This window comes from Amblyomma maculatum, chromosome 8, assembly GCF_055883805.1.
Source record: "Amblyomma maculatum isolate TAMU_Amacu chromosome 8, ASM5588380v1, whole genome shotgun sequence".
Classification (NCBI taxonomy): domain Eukaryota; kingdom Metazoa; phylum Arthropoda; class Arachnida; order Ixodida; family Ixodidae; genus Amblyomma; species Amblyomma maculatum.
Window position 1 is genome coordinate 13,321,849 of NC_139351.1, and position 20,726 is coordinate 13,342,574.

Here is a 20,726-nt window from a genome sequence, read left to right on the forward strand (position 1 = left end):
TGCTGAGCGCCTTCGTATAGCATCGGCAGAAGCTGCACAGCCCGCCTGCTCCCTTGAACGTAGTAAAGCAGACAAGTTTGACTGTGGGGATGGCGTGAATTGATTTTTATAGCAAGTGGGAAGGCATGCGTTCCACACAGCGAATTCTTGCGCACAGACTACCTTCATGGCACTCTTGGTTCAAGTGGATATTTGTTTTCCCTGCGCGAAGTAGCTTTTTTTACGCATACCTGAGCACATCACAACATGCAGGCAATGCTCTATCTTTCGTTTATTCGCAGACTCTGTCATTTGAAATTACTACAGTACTGGCGACGCTGCCTGAGACAACTCACCATGCATACTCTGCCTGAGGCGACAATCTTCTAGTGCTCTTCAGGGAAACTTCCGTGTCAACATGTTCATTTAGCTGAGTTTGAGAACTTCTGACTTTTGACAATCCTTCCCTTCTTTGGGAGCGTACTGCTCCATGAAGGAGCCAGCATCTTTTCCATCCTTCCAGCAATAATATTGTTAGCTTCACAAATGATAAGAGCAAATTAAAATGCCCTCGCCGTTCCTTCTGCAACTCACCGAACTGTTTAGCTCCAACTCCATGGACGAAACCTTGCTCGCTGAAACGTCTGCTGCGCACATCATGAGAATGATGTCCATTTTTACGGACTCGAAAGCAGCGCTTCAAGGCGTTCAAGCTGCGCTACGTCGTGGATCACATGAACAACTAACTGCGGAGATCCGCGTGCTATACCACGACGCTACATCAAAATGTCATGATATAATTTTCCAGTGGCTACCTGGACATTGCGGTATTGAGGGAAACCACCAGGCAGACCAAGTTGCCCGTTCTGCACACAACGACGGAACTACAGTGAACATTCCTATATCTAGAGTTGACGCAGCTTGTCGACTTCGTTCCTTAGCGGCGGAGCTAACGCTTTCAGCCTGGAACAAAGGAGAATTCTCCAATCGACGCCTCAGGGAACTAGACCCTGGGCTGCGCCTTCGTGTTCCCCCTAACAAAGGGCGGCGCGAAACAACACTGATGTGCCGTATGTGGCTCGGTGTTGCATTCACCAAAAAATACGCTAATGTGATGAGAATGGCGGATAGCCCTAACTGTGAAAGATGCGGCTGCGAAGAGACCACACAGCATCTCCTTTGCGAGTGCCCTGCTTTTTCAAGCGAAAGACATGCGCTGCGTTCGGCTCTGGACCATCTTGACAGCCGTCCTTTCACAGAGGAGAAAATCCTCGGCCCATGGCCACAGAAGGCGTCTAACGGCAAAGCCTTCAAAGCACTTATGTGTTTTATGAGAGACACAAACTTGATTGAGAAACTGTGACTGTGCTCCTCGCCGCCTTACCTTTCCTATCATTCTCTTCTATCTTTCTCCTTTAAACTCCTCATTCCCCTTCCCCAGTGCAGGGTAGCAAACCGGAAGCTTTCCTGGTTAACCTCTCTGCCTTCTCTCTCTTTCTCTCTCTCTCTCTCATGAGAATGATCATTCCCTTCTTTGCCCATTCAAATCTTGAGCTTATGTTTCAGGGAGAAGTGGGAGCTTGCGCCGGGTTCCTTCACTTATGTCTGGGTACAGAGCAATAATGGGCTGTAGAAACAGCTTAAATAAACTTCAGCAGCCTTAGGAACAATGCAAGATCAAAAAGTGCAAGGCTGACACTCATTATCAACTAAAACCACAGAAATAAATGCAACTATTAGCTTTTAAAACGCACAAGTTCAATCGAGCATCTGCTTCAAAACATACATGGCAGTAATTGAATTACAGTAATGAAATTACTGTAATTTAATTACTTTTTCTAGTAATTTGTAATGTAATGAATTACTTTTTTGGTTTGGTAATTTAGTAATGTAATTAATTCTAGACAGTAATTTTGCAGCGAAAGTAATTAATTCCTTTCGAAATTACTTTTACTTAAATGCACCACTACTCCAATAGACAACAAAGTAGAGTGCTGCGAAAGCAGGAACAACGTGCTGCAAGCCAAAGCCAGCGTAATGGATTGGCAAAACGAGAGAAAACAAAACAGTGTGCCTGAGACCTCCTGTGTAGCAGTTCACAGTGCAGCTATCCCATGGCAACCTTTCTCCAAGCAGCAGGAAACAAGGCGTCAAGGGAATGCCAAAGAGACAGATGTTGCAAGAAAGCCGGAGTTGAAAACTAGTTGGAAGCACGGCGTGTTGCTTCGGCTAGGGCACAGTGGTACCTGGTTACACTCGTCATCACAGGGCGAGGGAGGTTTGGGGCGGAGTAGACAGGCAGAAGTGTTCATGCCGTGAGCCGCCGTGGCGTGAGCATTACTGAGCACAATGTGCCGAGGACGATTCTTTAGACTACGGAAGCAATAAACAGCTTAGCTTCTTCGGGACCTTCAAATGGTGGAGACAGCTCCGGGCCACCAAGACGCTGGGTTCGCCGCTCATTTCACGACCGTTCGACCATGCTTCTGCTTTTGTTGTTGTTTTTCTTTCTGTGGTTGTCTTATTTTTTTAACGTCGGGTGCTGTAGGAAAGAGGGAAGAAATAGTTCCCTGGGACGAAATTGGGTGGGAAGGAGAAAGAATGTGCATGCTTCGTGTCTGGAAAATTGTTGCTTTGTTTACTAGCTTTACTTAGTTTTTGCATGGATGAAAACTAGAAATCAATTTAAAAGTAATTGAATTACTCAGTAGGAGTAATTGCAATGTAATTTCATTACTTTTTAGAAGCAGTAATGAGTAATATAATTTAATTACTTTTCTGCAGTTTTGAGCAAAGTAATTAGTAATGTACTTTAATTCCTTTTCAAAAGTAAATTTGCCATGTATGCTTCAGCAGCATTCAGAAAAAACACACTTGCTCTCCTAGATCGATACTAGCACCGTTCGCTCCAGTGGTGGCGCTCACGCCCAATCAGTTCAGTTCAGTCGTGTCCGACTCTTCGTGACCCTATGGACCATGTCATGCCATGCTTTCTGGTCTCTCACTATCTTCCTAATATCACATAACTTCATCTGCAGTGCCTCGAGGATGCCATTTAACCATCGCGTTCGCTGCCTACCCCTTCTCTGGCGACCCTCAACCTTTCCCAACATCAAATCTTTCTCCAGCGACTCCTCTCTTCTCATCAGATGACCAAAGTAGCTGAGCTTTAACTTTAGAATTTGACCCTCCAATGAGCAGTCAGGGTTTATGGTCGACAATATCGACTGATTTGATCTTCTGGCAGTCCAAGGAACTCTCAAGAGTCTTCGCCAGCACCACAATTCAAACGCGTCAATTCTTCGGCGGTCAGCCTTTTTCACAGTCCAACTCTTGCATCCATACATCACAACTGGAAAGACCATAGCACGAGTTATACGGATCTTGATTGGCAGACTAATGTCTCTGCTCTTTACCAAGCGGTCAAGGCTAACCATTGCTCTCTTTCCCAGAAGCAGGCGTTTCCTAATTTCATGGCTGCAGTCTCCTTCCGAGGTAATCTTGGAGCCCAAGAAGAGAAAATCTGTCACCGCTTCCACTTCTTGTCCCTTGATGCTCCAGGACTTGATAGGGCAAGACGCCATGGTCTTTGTCTTTTTAATGTTCAGTTTAAGCCCAAACTTCTCACTCTCTTCTTGTACGCGCATCAGAAGTCTCTTGAGTTCCACTTCACTTTCTGCCATTAAAGTGGTATCATCCGCATATCTAAGGTTGTTGATACGTTTTCCAGCAATCTTCACTCCAGCTGAAGACTCGTCCAGACCAGCCTTCCTCATGATGCACTCTGCATATAGGTTAAATAGGCAGGGCGACAGTATGCAGCCTTGCCTCACCCCTTTCTCAATCGGAAACCAATCAGTAAGACCATGCCCAGTTCTGACTGTGGCCTCTTGCCCTTCATAAAGGTTCCTGAGGAGACAGATGAGGTGAATTGGAACTCCCATCTCTTGGAGAGCTTGCCACAATCTGCTGTGATCTACGCAGTCAAATGCTTTCGCATAATCAATAAAGCAGAAGTAGATGGATTTCTTGGAACTCGCTTGCTTTTTCCATGATCCAGCGAAGGTTGGCAATTTGGTCTCTAGTTCCTCTGCCCTTGTGAAACCACTCACGTCCAATAATCATCGTTAAATTCAATGGTCATGTGAAAGTGGTATGACTTTCCAGCTCAACAGCACATTTAACATCCTTTCAACTGTTGTCAGCCTCCAGCCTTACAGCCTGTTCTAATGTTTCAGCAGTTTGTACCATCTTCTGCATTTCTTCTTTTCTCTTCGGTTGATGTTGCATCGTCAAACCTTCGGGATCCATAGGTTCCACTTGATGCTTTAGCTTGCCAGATTAGCCTTTAGAGAGTGGGACAGAGCTTGGCAAAGTGTTAAACATCTTTATTTCAAATCATACAGTTGGAGGTACAGTCTTCAAAAATATGCAGCTCAAGGGGTTTGCCTCTAAGCCATGTAACGGGGCTTTTCGCACGTCTGCAGCATTTCACAGTGTCGCAGATGGCAAGAAAGCTTGTCCTCACCCTCGCTGGGCTTTAGTATTGCAGGAGTGCTTCCAAGAGCTCAATTACAGGACTTAGAAGCAAAGCTTCTGGGCGATATATTTTTGACAAGGACTGTGCACCCTTGGTTGTTTCACAATTTTTATAGAAAGAGGGGAAGTCTGGTGCCACATGAAGCTCTGTTAGTGATGTCATACATAGCAAATAGTGCACAAGAAGCAGTATTGGAGGGGTGTCTACTGCAAAGGTATTTTCTGTGCATGCCGCTGCCTCATTTGCCGCTTCGGTGGCTCGACAGCAGCTGGGGTCACAGTTGCCAGGGCAACCCAGCATAGAGTCACTGCACAAACTTAAGGAGAGGGATGTCTGAATAAGTATTTTGCACTAAAAAGGATTTAAGGAATAATTTGGTGGATGACTGTAGAGTAACACTGATGCCTAGCCTAGAATTGCAACTCAGTGGCTTCACACAAACATTATGCGTATCTAAAATTGTATCTCTTGGTTCAGTTCAGTTTAGTCATTCAGTCGTGTCTGACTCTTCATGCCCCTATGGACCATATCACGCCACGCTTTCCGGTCTCTCACTATCTTCCTAACATCACATAACTTCATCTGCAGCGCCTCGAGGATGCCATCTAACCATCGCATTCGCTGCCTACCCCTTTTCTGGTGACCCTCAACCTTTCCCAACATCAAATCTTTCTCCAGCGACTCCTCTCTTCTCATCAGATGACCAAAGTAGCTGAGCTTTAACTTTATAATTTGATCCTCTAGTGAGCAGTCAGGGTTTATGGTCGACAATATCGACTGATTTGATCTTCTGGGAGTCCAAGGAACTCTCAAAAGTCTCCGCCAGCACCACAATTCAAACGCGTCAATTCTTCAGCGGTCAGTCTTCACAGTCCAACTCTCGCATCCATACATCACAACTGGAAAGACCATAGCACGAGTTATGCGGATCTTGGTTGGCAGACTAATGTCTCTGCTCTTTATTAGGCCATCAAGGCTAGCCATGGCTCTTTTTCCCAGAAGCAGGCGCCTCCTAATTTCATGGCTGCAGTCTCCTTCCGGGGTAATCTTGGAGCCCAAGAAGAGAAAATCTGTCATGGACACCTTAACCGAGCCGTAAGGAAAGGAGGAAGGTGGGAGTGAAAAAAGAAAAGGTGCCGTAGTAGAGGGCTTCTGACCACCACACAATAGTGGCTTTCACCTCATCGTAGTTTAGTGGTCCGAAGTGCCCCATAAAATTTTTCGGTGCACATATCTCAACCTGTTTGCAGATTTTTAGCCCTAAAAATTTATTCTGTCACTGTCAAGCTCAATCATTTGACATTTAAAACGAGAGCATTTGCTGTTCTCCAGAATGTCTGGCATCATCATTGTTGGCATTTTGAATGAAAAATTATGGGCTTGCCTCCGGCAGGTGGTAGTTGGCAGGTGCTGCAAACTCGGGCTTCACCTTCGATATGGGAGGATGAGATCGGAGTCCAGCCCTCCAGGAACCATTGTTTCTTGATTTAGACACACCCTGGGACCGCTGCCACATTCTTATGGCTCGTTTGCGGGTGGCCTTTCACATAATGTGGTATCTTACAACTGCATGCTAATGAGTAGCTCCAAGATAAGTCATGGCACAGTGGCAAAAATATAAAACAAATTCAAATAACAGCTATGGAAGTAAAACCGGATGGTCAGTTTGCAGGGCTTGGTAGCTGACATAAGGTACAGGAAGATTATTTTTCATTGAGATAGTCGATTAGGAGCTGTCTGAATCTAGAAGGATTAGCCTCAATGACAATGTATTCGGGGAGGTTATTCCAGCTTTGTATCGCACTGGGAAGGAAGGATTTATTGAAGGAATTGGTGGAGCCGTGCAAACGCTGTATGCTTAAAGAGTTAAATAAACGGCGAGATGATCGTACCGGAGCTCGTAGAAGGTTTTCTCGAAGTGCTGGAAAGTTAAAGTACAGTTTGTGAAAAAGACAAAAAATAGCAATTTTCCTGCTGAAAGCTAATGATTTGAGACTGGGAGATGATTTCAAGACTGTGATGCTGAACTGCGATTTGTACTGTGAGGTGATGAAGCGTGCTGCCCGATTCTGAATGGCTTCGAGTGAATCTATCAAGTAGGTCTGGTGAGGATTCCATATTTTTGAGGCGTATTCTAGTTTAGTCCGAATGTACGTTTCATATGCTAGTTGTCTGGTGGCTGCGGTGGACATGGAAAGTGATCTCCTGATGAATCCGAGTGATTTGGAAGCACTAGCACATAGTTTGGTGATGTGGTCAGCCCAAGTTAGGTTGGTTGTTATTTCGATGCCGAGGTACCTGTATGAATTTGTTTGAGAGAGCGCTATGGAGCTCAGGGAGTACGAGAAATGAAGAATGGAACGTTTACGTGAGATGTGCATGAATTTACATTTCGAGACATTGAGCTGCATTAGCCAGTCGGAACACCACTTCTGAATTCGGGTTAGGTCATCCTGTAATATTTCCTGATCTCTGCTATTGATGATGCGGCGATACGGAGATACAAAGAGATGGACAGATGATAAAATACCAGATGGCAAATCGTTAATGAAAATTAGGGAGAGTAACGGAGCAAGAACTGATCCTTGAGGGACCCCGGCCCTTTGGCCACTTTGGGTATTACATTTCCATTTTGTATTTAACATTACTTTTCTTGCATGTAGTTCGCATTCTTTTATTTTTTACAAACTGCCTCTTTGTGCAGCTAGGGTGCCCATGTAGTACATTACAATGTCAGTTCACCTTGAAACACTAAACCCCATGAAGTAAACTGGAAACTGTGAACCTTGGTAATTATTTGAAGTGCTCTCGAAAAACGCACGAAAATGTCCTTGTTATCTGCGGCCTGTTCTGGAGGCATCAGGTCACTTACATTGGCACTGACGCAGTGGTGCTGATGGAAATTTTTATCATTACATTATGAGTATGACAGAAAGTTATTAATGAGCACTCATCACATAATGCTAGTCTTTGTTAAAGAAAACAAACGGAACCAGTTATTTTTTTACATTGCCCACTTGCAAGTCTTGAAAGGTTCATATTGAACTGTGGTGATTAAGGGACTGACAGTCATGTAAAATGTTTACGAACTGTAATAGCAATGGTTCTATATATAGGTAGATCATCTCATACACATTTTGAATATCCCAAATTCACAACTCATTCTTCTTAGAGCAGTGTGCTTTCAAGTGCTCAAATTTTAAGGCTCAGAGTTCTTGATGAAAGCAGGGTCAACCACTGAGCCACAAGTCAAGCTGTATATTTCAGTGTGATGCTCTTTGTCTGGCTGTCAAAGCAGGAGGTGTCATTTGGCAGTGGTTGGTTAGTGTGGTAAGTGACACAGAACTAAAGACGTATTGTTGCAGTCTATAAAATTACTAACATTGCAATCGTATTTTTGGTTGCGCGTTGACAGCCCATGCATAAATCATTGAAGGATAAGAATTGTTTTCACATCCCTGAGCAACATTGAGGTCTTTGTATTTTAGTGAAAGACTGCTAATTTATTTTTTTTTCATCTACAGAAGGTTATCATCTTCATCAGCCAGACTAAAGGCCTCTCCCATATTACTCCATTTAACTGGCTAGCTTTGTCCTGTCTGGATCACCAATCATTGTTTGCAACTCATCCCCTGAGTTACTTAGCAAGGCAATGTCATCAGCGCATCACAGATTACTGAGGTATTCTCCATCAACCCCGATCCCTAACTGCGTCCCATTACGAGTCTCCGAATACTTGCTGTAAGCAAGCTGTGAATAGCACTTAGGAGATTGTGTCCCCTTGCTTAACAACTTTATTTATAGGAATTTTGTTACTTTCTTTATGCAGAAATATGGTTACTGTGTAGCCACTATAGATATTTTCTAGTGCTTTCACATATGACTCATCTACACCATGATTTCGCAATGCCTGCATGGCTACCGAGATTTCAGCTCAGTCAAAGGAAGGGCTTTTTCGTAATCAATGAATGCTATGTATAAGGACTGGTTATGTTCCAAGCATTTTTTTATCACCTGGTTGATAGTATGAATATACCCTTTCCGAAAACCTGCTTTATTGGTTGATTGAAGTCGACGGTGAGCCTGTTTTTATTAGCGATAACTTTAGTAAATACCCTGTACGTAACGAATAATAGGCTGATTTGGCTGTAATTTTGCAAGTCCCCAGCATCCCCTCTTTGCTAATGAATTAAAATGAAGTATGCTAATGAATTAAAATAATATTAGCATACTTCCATGATTCCGGTATCGTCGATGTCACCAAGCATTGTGTATACAGGGTGGCCAGTTTTTCTAGCACAATTTTTGCCTCCGTCCTTCCAGGGATCTGTAGTTGCCCAGTCTTCTCCAACTGCCTTCCCCTTATTTTATAACTTCTTAAGCTTTCTTAACCTCATCCTTCATTACTGGTGGAATGTCTGACTGCAGTACCTGAAGTGGTCAAGACAATGATGAGATTGTTAATAATAAAGGGTAAAGTCTCTACACGCAATCATTCTTATTTTTGCGATTATAAGCTTTGCACAAATCGCGCTGCCGTCTGCAATTGGGTAGTGACATTACATTGTCAAGACTAGTATGGCATAACCACTGAGCTCTTGTTGTTGGTTCTTAGACCTGGTTTTCCTTACAATTTCACAAATGTAATGAGGCAATAATTATTCATTACAGATCACCTGAGCATATCCATGCAGCGGCAGAAGAAAGCTGTATGGCTTTCACTGAAGCTTTAAAGTTGAAAGAAAAATTTGTACTGGTCTCGGGTTCGAACCTTGGGGCACTGTTTATCTGGGACATTACTCTACGAACCAGGAAGGCAAGCACATAGCAGTATAAGGCTGCCAAACTGATCAAATCAGAGCGTTAATCAATCAACACCTTGTTCCTTTTTACAATCCCGGTTTGCTAAAGCTTCTGAAAGAAGTTGAAAAAAGAAAGTTATGTTACCCCGACACGCCATTTTCCTAAACTAAGCCGCAGTGGCCTTGAGCTTTCATTTGGGTGCAGATCTCATGACATCAACGTCCACTTGCAATCTCCTCTCCACCACCAATGTTGCTAGTTTGAATCAGTAAAGGGAGGAGGAAAAAATGTTTTGCTAATAAATGTCTTTGACTTCTGAGCAACAGTCTGAACTATTCAAGTGTTTTTTGGCGCCCTTTTAAAGTACTCTAGTTGTTTGAGTACTCTAGTTGTTTGAAATTAGCGCAGAGCCCTCCACTGCAGTGCGTTCTCGTTAACCTCTTGTTCACTCCTTCCTTCTTGGCACAGTATGATGAGGTTGGCATGTCTGCCTGGAATGAGGCAATTACTTTGCCTTTTAATGCGACAGTGTTAAAGGCTTTGTCCTGCAGAAAATTCAGCGTTGACGGCATGGCGGGGGAAAAATCAGGGACATGGCTTTGTCAGGTGACGTAGTCACATACTTATTAAGGTTGCTGGGTAGTTTAATGTCACGAGACTATGTGACATGGGAGGAGCTTCTAACTCGGGGCTCAAATTTCAGACAGGTAGGTGAGGTACAAATTAAAGGATTAGAAATTAAGCGAGTGTCAGAGTATGCATGCAAACAGGAGCCATTAGCAATGTCGCGTCATACCCCTCAAGGCGGAGCTTCTGTTTCCCCCCACCCCAAATGTTTTGTTGTTTCCCCATGAGTGTGCACATCTTGCCCGTTGCACATTAGTGTAGGTGATAGCAGTTGCTTCTCCTGGCTGTCTCGCAGAGTGCCGAGACGGTTGAGCTGCTGAGGCGTCGGGGCCCTGAGGGATGCCAGCTGGAGGAGGTGAAAGTGGGCAGTGCGGCTCGGTTCACACTGCTGGCAACGGTGCTGGGCCTGAGGGGGCGCCAGCTGACCCTGCAGCCAGCCAAGGATGAGCTGGGAAACCTGCTGGCCTGGAACGGAGAGATATTTGGAGGGCTCAAGGTGAACCCATTTGCATACACTGCTGCCTCCTTCGACTGAACCACCCACTCACTGCAGACAGGGCATGGCTGGGTCAGAAAACGAAGGAAGTACAACCTGCCCTTGTGTGGACCTGGGTGAAGCCTCGCCTGAACAAATATCATCCTCATGGTATAATCAGTTTAATAAGATAATCATAGTCTTTGAAACGGCTTTGTCCTTGTTTATGTGGTTTCTACATGTAGACATTTTGTTTTCTCTTTGTTGCAATAGTTTTGTGAGCTGCTCAAAGCCATCTCTGTTAATTCTGATGCTGAATGACGTCCATCATCATCATCATCTCTATTTGTTTCCACGTGCCACGAACCCTGCACCTGCCTGTGAATAATAATGCAGCGACAGTTCTGATAATGAGTTTTCTACCTAGTCATGTGGAACAAACTCGCATGAAAATACCTTCTCCACAGCCCACTGGGCTGACATTTTGTGGCATGCAGTTGAAAATGGATTCTTCTGTAGCAGCGCAAACAGTGTAGCAAAAGGATGACGACAGACACGGAGAAAAGAGCGCTGACTTCGAAGAGTTTTTGTTGAAGATTCCATGTTTAAGTACAAAATGAAGTGCCAGCAGGAAAGGGGAAAAATTGGGAAAATAAGAAACATGCACATCTTTGCCAGCAGGGAAAGTAAAAAAATTATGAAGGTAAGAAACCTCCCCAATTTTTCCCTTTCCTGCTGGTTCTTTGTTTCGTACTTAAGCATGGCATCTTAGCAAATAAAAAGAACAAGTGAGCACTCTTTTCTCTGTGTCATCGTCTATTCCCTACATTGTTCACGCTGTTACACAAGAAACCATGATCCAACTAGCCGAACAAGCAACTGTTCTGAAAAGGGTTATTTTTTGTTGAAATATGGGATGGTGATTGCCGCTTGTTATTACGTGTCTTGTGTAGATTTCTTGCTGCAGGAGTAATTGCATCATTCGGTGTATTTTCCTATAGCACCTTAAACTGGAGGTGCTGGTGCATGCATTGTGTCAGTGTAGGCATTTCAGTTTGTGAATATGTCACGGAGATTCAGTATGTTCTTTCCGGCAGCATTTTGGTACACAATCATAGACAGATACTAGGTAGTTTAGTATTGTTGGGAATTCCTAGCCAAGCGGTGTATTTTTCCATACATATTTCACATATTTTTGGTATTTTTGCATGCATCATAGTCATGGCTGAAAAAGTGCTAAGAACCTCTTATAAAAAAAAAAAAAACAATATTACATGCCTCTCCTTTGCTGTTCCAGATTTCAGACAAAGAAGGTGACACCAACTTTCTCCTGCACCAGCTGTCCCACTGTGCCTCTGAATCGGAGCTGCTCAACACCATATCGTACATTGAGGGACCATGGGCATTTGTGTACTTCAAGGTAGGATATCCGTTTACCTCAATAACCGCTGAAGATCACTGCCATCACCATTGCCCTTCACTTCTTAGGTGAGGAGGCAAAGGTTTTTCTTTCTTTAACGCAGTAGCTTTGATGACCTAGTCTCCACAAAATATGGCATGGTTATGACAGGTGGTAGCAGACCATAAAACCCCGGCCCTCAGTCACCAGCGGCTGCGGAACAACTGACCACGGCGGCGGTCAGACCTGTGACGCAGCAGGGGGTGCTAAGAAAGCCTGGCTCCGCTGGACAGGCCGCCATTGGAAACTGACCCTGGCAACGTTTAATGCTAGAACTCTAGCTAGTGAAGCTAGTTTAGCAGTGCTGTTAGAGGAACTAGAGGGCATGAAATGTGATGTCATAGGGCTTAGTGAGGTTAGGAGGCCGAATGAGGCATATACTGTACTGAAGGATGGGCATGTACTGTGTTATCGAGGTTTACCAGAAAGGCGACAACTAGGAGTAGGTTTCCTTGTCAATAAGTATATAGCGGGTAATATAGATGAATTCTATAGTATTAATGAGAGGGTTGCAGGCATCGTAATTAGGCTTAATAAGCGGTATAAACTGAAGGTTGTACAGGCCTATGCACCTACATGTAGTTATGATGACCAGGCAGTTGAAAGCTTCTATGAAGATGTAGAATCGGCAATGCGAAAAGTAAAAACGCAGTATACTGTACTAATGGGCGACTTCAATGCCAAGGTAGGGAAAAAACAGGCAGGAGACAAGGCAGTAGGTGACTATGGCATTAGTTCTAGGAATAGCAGAGGGGAGTTACTAGTTGAGTTTGCAGAGCGCAATAACTTACGAATCATGAATACCTTCTTCAGCAAACGGAAGAACCGAAAATGGACATGGAAAAGTCCTAACGGAGAGACTAAAAATGAAATCGACTTCATAATGTGTTCAACCCCCGCCATTGTGCAGGATGTAGAGGTAATCGGGAAAGTTCGATGTAGTGACCACAGGATGGTGAGGTCCCGAATTAACCTAAATCTGAAGAAGGAACGCAATAGATTAGTAAGAAAGAAACCCATCAACGAATTAGCGGTGAGGGGGAGGGCAGGAGAGTTCAGGATCTCGCTACAGAATAGGTATTCAGCTCTAACTGAGGATGGCGACATTACCCTAGAGGCAAGGAACAATAATTTCAGAGATATCATTACTGAGTGCAAGGTAGAAGTAGGCGGTAGGATAGTTAGAGAGGATACCGGTAAGCTGTCTAAGGAGACGAAAGATTTGATTAAGAAACGGCAGAGTATGAAAGCTTCCAATCCAACAAACCAGATCGAATTGGCCGAGATATCAAAGCTAATCAATAAGCGCAAGGTGGCCGATATAAGGAAGTATAACATGGAGAAAATTGAGCATGCTGTAAAGAACGGGGGAAGCCTTAAAACGGTAAAGACGAAATTGGGCATAGGCAAAAACCAGATGTATGCGATAAGGGACAAGGCGGGCAACGTCATCACTAATATGGACAAGATAGTCAAAGTAGCCGAGGAGTTCTATACAGATCTCTACAGTAGCCAAAGTAGTCAGGACCGTAATGAGATTGGCGGTAGGGAAAAACAGTCAGACGTTCCACCAGTGACGAAGGACGAGGTCAAGAACTATGAAAAGGGGGAAATCAGCTGGAGAGGATCAGATAACTACAGATTTGCTGAAGGACGGGGGGGATATCGTGCTAGAAAAACTGGCCACCCTGTATACGCAGTGCCTGGTGTCATCGACGGTACCGGAAGCATGGAAGAATGCAAACATTATCCTCATTCACAAGAAAGGGGACTCTAAGGACCTTAAAAATTACAGACCAATCAGCTTACTCTCTGTTACGTATAAGGTATTTACTAAGGTAATCGCTAATAGAATCAGGACAACCTTAGACTGCAGTCAAGCAAAGGATCAAGCAGGGTTTCGGAAACGGTACTCTACTATCGATCATATCCATACCATCAATCAGGTGATAGAAAAATGCTCGGAATATAACCAGCCCTTATACATAGCATTCATTGATTACGAAAAAGCATTTGACTCAGTTGAAACCTCGGCGGTGATGCAGGCATTGCGAAATCAGGGGGTAGACGAGCCGTACGTGAAAGTGCTGGAAGATATATATAGTGGCTGCACAGCAACCATAGTTCTACATAAAGAAAGCAACAAAATTCCCATAAAGAAAGGTGTTAGGCAAGGAGACACAATCTCCCCAGTACTATTCACAGCTTGTTTAGAGGAAGTATTCAGAGACTTGGAATGGGAGCAGTTAGGGATAAGGGTAGATGGAGAATACCTCAGTAATCTGCGATTTGCTGATGACATTGCCTTGCTAAGCAACTCGGGAGATGAACTGCAAATAATAATTGATGACCTAGACAGGAAAAGTAGAAAGGTAGGCTTGAAAATCAATATGCAGAAGACTAAGGTAATGTTCAACAGCCTCGGGAAGGAACAGGAGTTTACATTAGGTAGCGAAATACTGGAAGTAGTAGGCGAATATATCTACTTAGGACAGGTAGTAACCGCAGATCCGGATCATGAAAAGGAAATAACAAGAAGAATAAGATTGGGATGGAGCGCATTTGGCAAGCACTCGCAGATTATGACTAGCAGCTTACCGGTATCGCTCAAGAGGAAAGTATACAACAGTTGCATCTTGCCTGTACTCACCTATGGGGCTGAAACGTGGAGGCTAACCAAGAGAGTTCTACTTAAGGGGGGACGAGGGTCTTAAAACTAACTTTTTTAGTTATGGCTAGAATCTCACGAAACTTTGCACACAGATGTGGTTTTCTCTCCTGATTTCAAAAATGTAATTATAATTCAGCTGGTGGTATTAGATCAAAAGTTATCCAACAAAGTCCAGAGCATAATTAGTGAATTTCTTACGCAGCTTTAATGAACTTTCTCATTGCATTTCGTTGCTTTTAATTACATAGATTGATAGCCAAAGTCTTCCCATACCCGATGACATCCTTCGTTTTCCTCAAAAAGGCATGTCATTCTCACATATTATGGTGAGAGTAAAAGGCTGCATTATTTGAAACGAACTCATTAAGCTAATCTCAAATTGACATTTATCTATTGCCTAAACTAAAAAACTAAAAATGTCATCGGGTAATTCATTTCTCTCTGAAGAAAATGGTACCAAAGTTATTTGTGTGAACTAAAAAGAAGTTATCAAAACCCTGCGTAAGACTGTAGAGATCGACCAAAAATATGAAACTGAGAAAACGGCATTTGAAGTTTGACCACATATTATAACTTGAACAATCAGTAGCCTCACTGTGATATTTCTCACCAAAAATGTCATGCTCTTCCCATTTCCAAAACTGTCTTTGAATTTTGAATATGTCAACTAAAACTGAAAATATCACCATTACCCATGGCCAAGGTAGTGTATGCATTAGGAAATCAGCAAAATTTTTTGACATGCAATATTATTTTAATGGCAATTTGAAAAATCTCGATAGAGTGATGTAAGTGTTGGATCACCCCCTGATCTTTTCAATATGACTGCAGTGGTGCTAAATTTGTCATTGTCACTCGGCGACAATGTAGAGAAAAAGCACAGTAAGGCTGAGTGCAGTGTCCAGAAACAGCACTGAGAAAAACGTATTTGCATTTTGAGACAACCTTTAACTTTTGCTACACTGCAGCTATGGTAATATAAATGCAATCGTTGTGAGGCTTTGTTCTTTATGAGGAAGGCTATATACTAAACATATAACAGTACCCTCCCCAAATACTGGTAAAAGCTTGCCACAAAGTCTAAATATACCGCCACTAGAACCAGCGGGAGAAGCTTTATTTACAACTTCATATGCCTGTGGCAGTGCCCTTCAAGGCAAACAGATACTCAAAATTACGATAAAACGGTCTTGCAATATTAATAAACCTGCACAAAGTTTAAGGCTGAAGCACAGCGGCATACTGGAATGACCTAATAAATTGGCTAATGTTGCAGAATGAAACTTCGCTACTTTGCTGTACAGCGCATGCAGGGCCGCACGCGGAGTCCCTTGCTGGAGCTAAAGCTCGAACTTTCACACCCCTTGAGCGCAGTGACGCGATTACTTACAGTCTGAAAAAAAAAAAAAAAAAAAAAAAAAAAAAAAAAAAAAAAAAAAAAAAAAAACGAAGTCGTCCGCGGAAAATGAACGCGGGCAACGGCGCGATGTCAGGCTCGCCTGTCGTCTGAAGCGACGCGATAAAAAAGCAACGAAGTGGTAGCGTCGGTGAGGACCATGAGTATCAGCTGAACAGTTAAATCTATCGATGCTATCTTTGATGCCTCTGAACCGCTCGCAAACGATTATATGCCGCCGGACGTGCTGCAGCTAAGTCGAGAACACGCCGCGCGACCCTGGCAGCGCGCCGCCGCACTCGTTCTTCGACGCGCACTCGCTAGGCGCTTCCGTTTTCAATACACTCCTGATACTGCTACGTCTACCGAGCTACGTCTAAAGACCAGCACCGGCTGCGGGAACGACTGATAACGATCGCGAAAGCGCATCATAAACGAGCGAAGCAGCAGCCGCGACGAAGAACGTTAAAAACAAACAAACAAAAAAAATGGCGTCAGTCGCGCTGGCCAATGGGAAGCGCGAGACGAGGGGCTCGCTTCGCGAGCGCGCGCTCCAGCCAATCAGCGGACCGGAAACGGCTTTCGGAAAACCCGCGACGGTGGTCGTTCTGTTTGAGCGACGTCATTTGGAGATGTCGCAAAATGCGCACAAAGAAACAAGCTTCAAAACAAGTCCAAGATGGCGGCGGCCAGCCGGCTGCTTCACCCGCGGCGCGCGCGGGAAGTTCGAACAATTTTCACCCCTTTTTTGGCCATTTCGAGGCTCCCGTGGCGTTTTAAAAGTCGATTTTACCGCATTTCCCGATCGAATTCAGTGTTGATATTTTTAAGGCTAGTGCTCAAAGGTACAGACATTCCGAAAATGCATTTTTCTCAAAATCAATTTTTCGCCCATTTTTGACCAGTTTAAGACCCGCGTCCCCCCTTAAGTTGAGGACAACCCAGAGGGCTATGGAACGAAAAATGGTAGGGGTAACATTAAGAGATAGAAAGCGTGCAGAGTGGGTCAGAGAAATAACTCAAGTTAACGACATTCTAGTGGAAATTAAGAAGAAGAAATGGACATGGGCAGGACATGTAGTGCGAAGAGATGATAACCGATGGTTGCTGAGGGTAACAAACTGGATTCCAAGGGAAGGAAAGCGTAGCAGGGGGCGGCAGAAAGTTAGGTGGGCGGATGAGATTAAGAAGTTCGCAGGGGTCAAGTGGATGCAGCTAGCACAGAACCGGGTTAAGTAGAGAGATATGGGAGAGGCCTTCGCCCTGCAGTGGGTATAATCAGGCTGATGATGATGATGATGATGAGCAGACCGGTTACATGGCTGGGCACTAGGTGGCCTTGTTGACGTTGCACAGGTCGTGCAATGTCATGAGACCACATGACATGGCCAAATCAGCAAGCGCTGTTAATTCTGGCATGTCATTTGTGATGAAATTGTGAAATGGGGAAGTGAACCTTCTAAAACTCTGGGGTGAGGAGGAAGACGCAACTCTAAGGCCACAAAGGCACATCTGCACGGTTCAGATTTGTTTATAGGTATCTCTAGTTGGGTTTTTCGCAAAGCTGGGCAGGTTACGACCATAGTAGGTATGGGGTAATAGTAGAGCACAGAGTAAGTGAGCAAGTAGCAAATGGGGTATAAGCGATCTAGAATCTGCAAGGGGCGTCGCATACGGGAGCCATTAATAATATCACTTTGTACCGTTTAAGGCGAGGCTTCATTTTCACCACAATTTTTTTATGCGTTATGTGTGCAGCTCTCCTCATGTATAAAGACCTTACATGGAAATGGTTCTGCAGAGACAAACCAGAAGTTTTTTAAGTAGGCTTTTTTAGGCATCGAGACGACTTCTGCAGCATTTTAACACCATTGTTAGTGGATATTGGGAAGCAAAGCATTTTAACTGACCAGTAAGCTGCTCAGCTGACTCTTATGGTCAGTTTCTTTAGTATTACAGTTGGGCACCTGACTGTAATCAAGTATATGTTGCCATCTATCATTGAGACATCATATTTTAAGGTTTTGAAAGCATGATTACTCTCTCTGCCATGGTACAACAAATGTTCACCACAGCAGTGGCGAGTGCAGTGCTGCAAATCTCCAATTGTAACAAAGTACCTGACGGTAATAATCTAGAGCTAGTTATTAAAAATTAGTTGACCAGTTTAGTAACCAGCACTGGTTTGCAGGGCCACAGGCGCCATGTTGAATGCCCCGTCTTCTAAAGAATGGGCCCGCAAGCCATAGTCTCATCTAGTGAGCAACAAATCCAGTCTTCTAAAGATGCCAGTTTATCCGCATAAACAAAAACCACTTTGCAAAGCCACAACATTGGACGCTGCTGTGAAGCAAAGCATGTGGCCGAGACTCAACAACGCAATGCCAAGATTAAAGCACAACGGCGATCCGGGTTTCAATGCGGCAAGATAAAAAAAAAAAAAAAAAACTGCAGCACAAGTAGGGCGATGCGACACAGTCAAAGGGTTCCAAGCAGCACAAGAAACATTGCTCCTTGCACGGCAGCAACTCATGCAAAATGCCTAACCTATCCCAGGGGGCACCGCTTCAGTCTTCGTCCTGGTAGGGCTCCACTTCACCATTCGTGTACATCCCCCTGGTACATGCCGACCGCGCAATCGCCGCAGCAGGGCTCCATCCGAAATCTTCATACCTCACTTCAACCAACCTTATCTACCCTCCCTACTGCGTCGATCACATCTTGCCCCCGTGACTGTCAGTTCAGTCATGTGCATTCACACTGCACGCTGCACGCACATTGACCAAAACAAATGGAAAAGAGCACGCACAGTTGTAAATGGAAGAGGGATCCCAAAATGTTTACAGTTCAAGCACCCATTTGTGCAAATAAAACGACTCTCAATTTACTTGCAAAGCTAAATGCAGCTTGCAGTACATTTTGTCCTTGTTTAGCTGAGACTGACATTCAGGCTTAGAATATGTAATGAACCAGCCTCATCCCTGATTTATCGGTTGCTGCATAGCACTTCAGCACATGAGTTATTCAAGAGAGCCAGCTAAAGCACAGTGAATTATATCCCACGACACACAGTCTCACTCCTCAGGCTGCAGTTGATGCAACACCAGCTCATTCCCATTGCTGGTTACAGGTGATGCGACCCACTTTCCTCCCGTTGGCTGCAGCTGACGTGAAGCTGTTGTCCCTATCCTCCTCACCATCATTCATTTCACCCTCCCATCTCAAAAGAGCTACCCGAGCTGGCAACTCTTGGCACTGTGTCCATGCAATGTATTCTCATGATGTCACGCAATCCAGTGAGTGCCCGGCCTTGTCATCCACCGCCTGCAACTTCCACCTTCCAGAGGCTTCAACAGGATGAGTCGCGGGTTCTTGTTAGTGCACTGAAATTCTGGTTCATCTTCCCTAAAACAACCCATATAACATAAGAGCTCTGGTTTCCTGGCCTCTAATCACTCAGTTATGCTCGAGCAAAAACACAAAACTTCTAACACTACTAAGCTGACGAGCGTGCAGCTTTAATTTCAAATGCTCCTGTTAGAAAACGGCTTTCATGAACATGCAAAAAAATTCGAGGCCACTTTGGCGACTAAAGTGATGAAAGGCGAAAGCCTGAGTGTTGTATTCTGCTACACGACTGTTGCGCATGTAGCAATGAATGCTGCTACGAGTAAAGCGAGCAACTACTCTTTCAAATTCTGCGAATGCATTTATTCAGTGAATTCTGATAGGCAACGACGAGATCGCGCTCCTTGTATCTTCGCAGTTATTCTTCATTTATTGTTGTGTGGTTGATTCTACCGGGTGTGCGGCATTAATTAATAATTAATAATTAATCAATAATTATAATATGCAATTAATTCGTAATTAATCTGTTATTATTTATTAGTAATTAGTAATTGATGTGTAATTAATTAGTAATTGGTTAATTCATGATTAGTTAGTGATTGATCATTGATTGGCATATGACCATATAAGGCACTCATTCGCGCATACTGTGATGGTGCTCTGTGATTGGTCGAGACCTACAGGCCGTCATCCCGTCTCGACCAATCAAAGCCGCCGCAAAAATGTGACACTTTTGCTGACGACAATGATGAGGCAATAAAGGCTTTGCCTTAAAAAGCCCTAATAGAGCTTATTGTCCTAACCAATTGTGTCACACTTTCCCTTTTTTCATAGTGGTGTGACCGAGGTTTGCTTGCTTTAGCGGTGAATGAGCATAAAATGACAAGATGTTTAATCATTTAGAAGCAGTAATTGTGTACTACCATAGCAGCTTCCGTTGATGTTCAGCTTTTGCAGCACATCTCAGAATCTGGGCTATAAAGCACTTGTTTATCGCTGGTGTTTTATTTGCTTTTCACAGAGGAATGAGCAGCAGCTTTGGTTTGGGCGTGATGTATTTGGTCGTCGAAGCCTGCTGTACCAAGTAAAAGGGACCAGCCTTAAGCTTGCCTCCTCTGTGGCTCCCAGGCCAAATGAGGTATGCTAGCCTGAGCATTTTTTTCAAAACTCTTCCTTTCATTTTGTGTACATGCCTTCACACCTCTCCTACCTGGACACATTCTCACATGGTGGTGATGACAGGCAGGATATTAAGACTGCACGCAGTAATCAGCCTGGCACTAGGAGAACAGCTCATTGGTGGCGATGCATATTGCCATTTCCTCAAAACTGCAGTAACGAAAGTGCCGGGCGGCGTCACTAAAAAATAAAACACAACAAAAAAGGAAGTCAATACAGCTATATATTCTTTTGAGTATATATTGCAGT

General features: G+C 44.0%; 1 protein-coding gene across 1 annotated transcript in view; it reads left to right on the forward strand.

Annotated features, from left to right (window-relative positions):
- LOC146180563 (asparagine synthetase domain-containing protein 1) overlaps positions 1 to 20,726 on the forward strand; it is a gene marked incomplete at its 5' end in the record, with an annotated part of 59,609 nt that overhangs the window by 6,450 nt on the left and 32,433 nt on the right. Inside the window, 3 exon segments of the mRNA XM_084576074.1 lie at positions 10,245 to 10,445; positions 11,722 to 11,844; positions 20,320 to 20,436. Of these exon segments, the coding sequence (XP_084432200.1) occupies positions 10,245 to 10,445; positions 11,722 to 11,844; positions 20,320 to 20,436 (441 nt within the window).